The sequence below is a fragment of the Barbus barbus genome, assembly GCF_936440315.1.
Source record: "Barbus barbus genome assembly, chromosome: 5".
NCBI classification, from domain to species: Eukaryota; Metazoa; Chordata; class Actinopteri; order Cypriniformes; family Cyprinidae; genus Barbus; species Barbus barbus.
Genome location: NC_136733.1, coordinates 25,544,007 through 25,550,255, shown reverse-complemented (window position 1 = coordinate 25,550,255; position 6,249 = coordinate 25,544,007). Strand labels below are relative to the sequence as shown.

The window sequence follows — 6,249 nt, the reverse complement described above, 5'->3', positions numbered from 1 at the left end:
CCTAATCTCCTTATTTTTGCGTGATATATTACAATCACCAATCCTCAAATTGTCATTCGAGAAACAAATAGGCTACAAAAATGGTAAAATTTAAGAAAGCCCCACGTGTCCGACCGTTTACTTACAGTAGCTACATGTCAAATTTTTATTGATCAAATATTCCTGAAGATAAGTCTACAGATGGCGTTGTTCTTACATCAGTCTTTGATCAAACGACAGGACACGCGTCAATTATGATAGATCATTCGGAGTCGACAATATTCTTTTCCTCCTTTTTACTTCTTCAGCAAGTAAAAGTACACAAAAGTGGCATGTCTTTCGACAATAAATAATAAAATATTTTGTAATACATGAACAAAACGAAACCTCCAGAGCTAATCAGTCATATTAACTTAACTTAAACCTATACACATCTTTGGGAAAGAAAAAAGTTCTTGGACGGACACGAACACATGAAATTCCCACACAGCTTGTGGCAAAATAGAGGTATACCTTGTTGCAATGCTTTAGTACTTGGGCTTGATGTTTGAAAAGAGACCATATGATATAACAAAACAGTAATCGCAGTAGACCTCGGCTGCCATACCCTCTTTCAGTTAACTAGTCCATTTCGACCTTTTATAGAAACAGAATAAACAGTCATGGTTTCATTATAGGCTACTCACGTTGCGCACAAAAGTAGGCTATATGAATGTATATTAGATTAAGTTCTCTTGCGACTTATATCCGTAGAGGTCCAATGATTTGTCATAAAAGTGGAAAAAACGTGGAGGCTTATTTGGCAAAAGTGTCGCCGACCAGGTCCTCTCGGCCGCGGAGCACTGCAATCATCATGTCAGGTTCGGTGTGTGAATATGTGCGCCGGCTGGGTCCACTTTCGCAGGAGTTTGCAACTTTAAATGGTCTTTTCGCAACACTCGTTGGACTTGCTCGGTTGGAGTGTGTTTAAATCCCATGATTGTCATCACAGTGTATAAATACAACCAAGGGTTGTTTCGATAGAGAGGCCTCGTGCCGTTGGAGGATGGGTTTTTATTCAGGAGCGGCCCTAAATGAAATAGGGATGGAAGAAACTTCACGAGCCTCTCTCTGAGATCGGTTCCCGGACACGTCCTTTGCCAAGCTTCAGGTGCAGAAGATAATCCACTCGCCTAGGCCTCTATAGGACTCGCTACCATGCTGTTTGGTGTATCTGGCAGTTGCGAGGACATTGAGGCGACCTCGCTCCCCGTGGAGTTCGAGCCTGGTCCTCCTTCAGAAAAATTCACCTGAAACATGCAAAATGTATGCTATTACTATTTATAATTGTTATTATTAGTTACAGAATTATTAATAATAGTATTAGAGGTAGTTTTAATGCGGCCGTTGCTGGTATTATGTCGTTTACGCACAGTTGTGCGCACTCACCAGTTGCTGGAAAGCAGGCTGGTCGATGTCACTCTGCAGTGCGAAGTCACTCAGGACTTTCCAAGGCGGTTGGTAACTCTGCACCTCCACTTGGTTTGCCTGCAAACCACCGTCGTGTCTCTCTGGACTGGTCGCCACCATTGGAGTCCCTGTCATCCCCTGGATGTTCTGCAGATGACCACGAATAATTTATTTGTAGCCAAAACTAGAGTTTAGAGGCCGCATTACAGAAACGTCCCATCTCAAGTCTTACGATCCAAGAAGTTGGATGTTCTAAATGAGACCATAACTGAAATCGCCATGGTTATTTTAAGATAAGATAATATATTTAAGTTCTGAATATACATACAAACTTTATTTTTTTAGAAAGCCTACATGCTTTAACATAATGGCAATGCGTCTACGCTCTTTAAATTAGAGTAGCCCATCAAACTGCAAAAGCGTAAAGCTTATGACTACGAGTTGAAAGTATATATATATATATATATATATATATGGTTTATTGACTGAAGCGCCACTAGTCTTACCGTTTTGTCGTTGGGTTGCTGCTGCTGAAGTTGTTTCATCAGTATGCTCCTCTTTTTGTCCTTGCAGCGCTTGTTTTGAAACCAAACCCTGATGACTCTCGGGCTGAGACCCGTCATCTCAACGAGCTGCTCTTTCATGAGGGCGTCGGGTCGAGGGTTGGCATTGTAACAAGTCCTCAAGGTATGGAGCTGTTTTTCGTTGAGGACTGTCCGGACGCGGGTTGTTTTCTCAGGTTGCTTGTGCACATGAGGTCGAAGCGCAGGCTGGCGTGCCGAAATGGGCTCTGCTGCAAGAAAAACGAAACAGAAAAAAAAAAAAAAAAAAATTGTTAAATGCAAAGAGATCTTAAATAATGCTCGAATGCGTGAAGACTACGAATATGTCCAGTCATCAAACTGTCACGTAATTTAATTGGATAAATCGGAGGTAGCCAACTCATGGAAAACAATAATAGGCCTATTAAATAGTAATAACAGCAATTATAAAAAATAATACATGAAAAATAATAACATGAGAACGGAGTGTTAGTTTCCCCAATACTCTGTGAATATATTTGATGGTCTGCTTACGAAACCGGGGTCGAGAGGAAATCTCTCCTTTATTTCTTTCCGTGGAAATCTGCTGCTTCACAGATGAAATTCTTAATTCTGTATTATGGCGAAGAGAGTAGCCTATCCTTTTAATAAACTTGAAATGCAGCCATGATTGCAATTCCTGCTGGATGCAGTAAATTTGGAGGGCGAGTATGACCAAGATAGGTTTACGACACTGAATTAAAGCAATCTGTGCATACCTCTGAATTTTAAATAATACGGTGCGCGCGGTGTGCTGCCCATGACATTGCTTAAAAGCAGCTGGTTATTAATAAACCTGCATTAACAACTGATTTTGTAATGGTTTATATAATTGAATTTATTATTTTATAAGAAAATAAGATACCTTAATGGAAATGCAGAATAGCACTTTGGGAGATTTGTAAATTGAACAGTCGAAGCTTATTTTACTTAAAGGGCCTTTAAATGTAGAGTATCAACACGGGCTTCAATGTGACATTTTAATTTAATTAATATATATATATTTTAATCTGTCAAATGATGGTACCGTAATCACACACACATAGAAAATACATTATCGTGTATTTCGAATTATATATAAACATTCAAAATGGCATTTTCTTTCTATTTATTTATGAAAGGATCTCATTTCTTTCTTAAGTACATGTACAAGCTGACATTGTCGCGTGGTTGGCCTCTAATCAGCAGAGAATATCTATTTCATGCATGAATAGCTGAATTCAATAACAGACAAACAGGGGAAAAACGAGTTATGCTGTCAAAGCACCACAAACGGATTAGCTTGTTAATAACATCATTCACGCCTTGTTATCAAACAAAATTTATTCATCATAAGTCTCAGTCTTGTAATGTATGATGTCACCATAAAGCTATCAAACAAAACAAACAAAACAAAATGTTTAGAGGAGCTTTGTGTCTTTTGAAATCCCCCAAGACAAATAATCCCCGAGTCCTTGAGCAAACAGCGCTTTGTAAATTGTGGTAGAATGCTATGCCTACCTGCCATTTGTAAAGGTCTCGCCGGATGTAATGGGCTTAATGGGTCACCAGCACCCATTGTTGCCCGCTCCACCACGTCATGGTCGGCCCTGCAGAAGAGCCCGTCTTCCCGCAGAGCGAACTCATCTCCTGGGATGAGCTGCCGACTACACGCCACACATCTGAAGCACTCAATGTGATAAACCTTCGAGCGTGCTCTCATCACGAAGTCATTCTTGCTGAAACCGATGTTGCATTTAGCACATTTGATCCCGTATAACCTGAAACACCGAAAGTACATTATAATGTGTAATGTTTGAGTTTTAAAAAAAGGCATATAGCTAATAAGTTTTAGCATCTACTCGATATGTCAACAATATACAAATATTATATATAATATAATATTGATAATATATTTATAATGTAAAATAATATAAATCTATGGTGAAATGAAATGCACATAATTGTAAGAACAACAAATGCCATGTTAAAATAAAATATAGGCTATTTAAAGACAATCATAATATAATTTATTTCAAAAATAATTAACCGTAAATTCGTTAGCTTTATTATTATTATTTAATAACGACATTTTAGCGTATTATGGATATTATTTTTTCACAATAGTGTTTGTCTTTCACAAAAACGTGTCCTATTAAAATAATGCTACATTACTGTCAAAAAATATTTAAATATCGCGATGAAATTTCGTACAGCTACATGCAGCAATGCCATAGGCTACATATGAACAAAGCTCAACAATAATTGTCGAGTAATTGCGCTGCAGACTCATTTAAGACTGGAGATTAGCATATAGGTGCTGTCCAGTAGGCTACAAAAAAAAAAATAAAAAAAAAAATGAATGACAGCGTGCTGCCGTAATGCACCAGTGAATAATGAGAGGTTACTGTCATTCAGTCATCCACACTCGAAAACTAAAACATGACCTAATTGATCTGCGTTACCTGGTGTAGTCCCGTTTACAGTAAGTTTTTCCGTCTCGCACAAAACACGTACAGGACTCGTCCAGATACTGGTTACATTCTGCACATTTCAAACACGCCGCGTGCCACTCCAGGTCCGGAGACACGCGCAGAATATACTGGTCATGGATTTGATTCCCACAGCCGACACACAACGAGATTAGACGCTTTTCTGATTGATAGAGAAAGCATAGGATGTTTCAAATTATGTAAATATTTGTTATTGTTTTTATTTAATTATAACACTATACAACCTAAACGTCTTGCAATGCCCTAATTTCCCAATTTAATACTATAACTTTTGTGTAGGATTATATTTAAACACATGTTTGACATGTTTAAAAACAATAGCTATGGATGCTGATAATAACGGCGTATAAATGAAAAATGGAATAGAATTAGAATCGACATTGACTAATTATTATTATTATTATTATTAATAGCCTATAATAATAGCAATATCATAAAATAATAATAATTAATAATTAACTAACAAAAATTAAATGGACAGGAATGGGCCCTATTTGTAGTGATTTAAGAGGAAGAGAGGTGTCAGCCCCTATAACACCGGCTTGTCACGATCCCTCCGGTCTAAGAACTTTTTAACTTTTGCAGAACGCGAAACAAACTACTAACTCGATTCGAAGTATGTCACTTCACTAAAGTCATATAAAATGATCGGCATACAGGCAAATGGTTGAAAATGAATCGCCAGTATTAGCAGTAAGTAGGCTATCATTAGACACATAGACATTAAAGCATAACTTACTTTTTGGTGGATCCCCCATGTCTCCCATGTCAATAAAGTAAGGCGGTGTTAGGTCCACTTTAAAACCGGACAGAAGGCCCTTAGTGCCCGTGTTTTGATCTGAGAAGGTGGGAAAGTGGCCGAGGGTTCGAGGTGTTGCAGGACTTCCCGGAATCGAGATGCTTGCGATTAGAGTTAGGGGTGTGTGTTGAGCTCCTGTGCTTGGTCACAGTATTGATGGGCCACTCTTGTCCCTATCTCTCTCTCTCTCTCTCTCTCTCTCTCTCTCTCCTTCTCTCAAACTCCGTCGGCTTCAGCTCTTCTCTCTCTCTCTTGGTCTGACGTAGGACACTCATACGTCACCTTTATGAGAAGCTGATTGGTTATGGAAAGAAGACCAGCTGTTCGGAGCCCAGGCCGACGAGTTGTTGCATCTACTTTTCTTATTTCATTCATGCATTTTTTTTTCTCTCTCTAATTTCGGCAGCTTCGAATTAAATAGAACACATCCGAAATATGTTCAAATTAAAAGTAATAATAATGATGATGATTAAACAGAAGGGGGAAAAAACTATAGGCTATTATTGCTTATTTAATATCTATGCTTTAGCCTAATGTTTATTTAAAAGGAATCGGTCTCAATTCTGATGGCCTTTTTAGTCAGGATATTCTAGAATGGAATTTTTAAAACATGTTTTAAAATAACACAATTATAACAGGCTACCTGTTATTTCAATATAAACTATAATTATTAGCTATACACAACCGAAAATTGTTGTAGGATATTTAATAGGCTATCAAGTCGTTATGATAAATCTTGCTTTATGTGAAGTAAAAGTGGTCAAATAATCTCTGTTTGGACCGAATGGCATGTGAAGTGAATCTCCCTCGACCAGTCTACAGATTTTTTACAGGGAAAGGCGCAAATCCCTATTTAGGCAGTTGCACACAGGGGTGCATAACACGATTGAAATCGATGGCACATTTCAGGGTTGTCGCTATTCAAACTAAAACGCAATTACAGCACATA

At 38.1% G+C, this 6,249-nt stretch overlaps 1 protein-coding gene across 2 annotated transcripts; it reads right to left on the bottom strand.

The window, feature by feature from the left end:
• Positions 1-233: 233 nt before the first annotated feature.
• LOC306870058 (insulin gene enhancer protein isl-1-like) lies at positions 234-5,496 on the bottom strand. Of its 2 annotated transcripts, none has more exons than XM_079417098.1 (6): positions 5,241-5,496; positions 4,454-4,643; positions 3,510-3,769; positions 1,935-2,218; positions 1,408-1,575; positions 234-1,268 (listed from the first exon to the last, which is right to left on the bottom strand). In XM_079417098.1, exons 1-6 carry the CDS (start codon positions 5,266-5,268, stop codon positions 1,152-1,154), a joined length of 1,047 nt encoding a protein of 348 aa, XP_079273224.1. In that variant the 5' UTR covers positions 5,269-5,496; the 3' UTR covers positions 234-1,151. The 2 variants fall into 2 exon arrangements, with proteins under 2 accessions (XP_079273224.1, XP_079273223.1); XM_079417097.1 differs by having other exon boundaries at positions 268-1,268; positions 1,935-2,221.
• Positions 5,497-6,249: the final 753 nt, after the last annotated feature.